Source organism: Pterocles gutturalis, unplaced genomic scaffold (assembly GCF_000699245.1).
Source record: "Pterocles gutturalis isolate BGI_N339 unplaced genomic scaffold, ASM69924v1 scaffold451, whole genome shotgun sequence".
Classification (NCBI taxonomy): Eukaryota; Metazoa; Chordata; class Aves; order Pterocliformes; family Pteroclidae; genus Pterocles; species Pterocles gutturalis.
The window spans coordinates 5988-6273 of record NW_010105065.1 but is presented as its reverse complement, the minus strand read 5'-3'; the positions used below and the strand labels follow the sequence as shown (position 1 = coordinate 6273).

General features: G+C 57.7%; 1 protein-coding gene across 1 annotated transcript in view; it reads right to left on the bottom strand.

Annotated features, from left to right (window-relative positions):
- Nucleotides 1-188: 188 nt before the first annotated feature.
- The window catches only part of PSMD2 (proteasome (prosome, macropain) 26S subunit, non-ATPase, 2), a 6024-nt gene continuing 5926 nt past the window's right edge, over nt 189-286 (bottom strand). Inside the window, 1 exon segment of the mRNA XM_010087223.1 lies at nt 189-286. This exon segment is cut by the window's right edge and continues 23 nt beyond it. Within this exon segment, the coding sequence (XP_010085525.1) occupies nt 189-286 (98 nt within the window).

Sequence of the window (286 nt, the reverse complement as noted above, 5' to 3'; positions counted from 1 at the left end):
CCCCTGGACAGCAGAGAGGCTCCAGGCTGGACCAGAGCCCAGCCCGCACCCCCAGCACAAGGAGGGTACAGCAGCAAGAGAGTCTCCGCAGAGTTTATTTCTTTGACTCTCAGTAACAAAAACCAACAAATAAAACTAGGGTTTTTTCCCCTCACCCACACCACCTACCCACCCCCTCCCCTCCCTGCTCAAACGTCGTAGTTGGGGTTCTTGCGCAGGATAACAAATCCCTCCAGGATGGGCGTCACGGGCACGTGCTCCTCTGTGGCCAGCTCTGCCCGCTCTC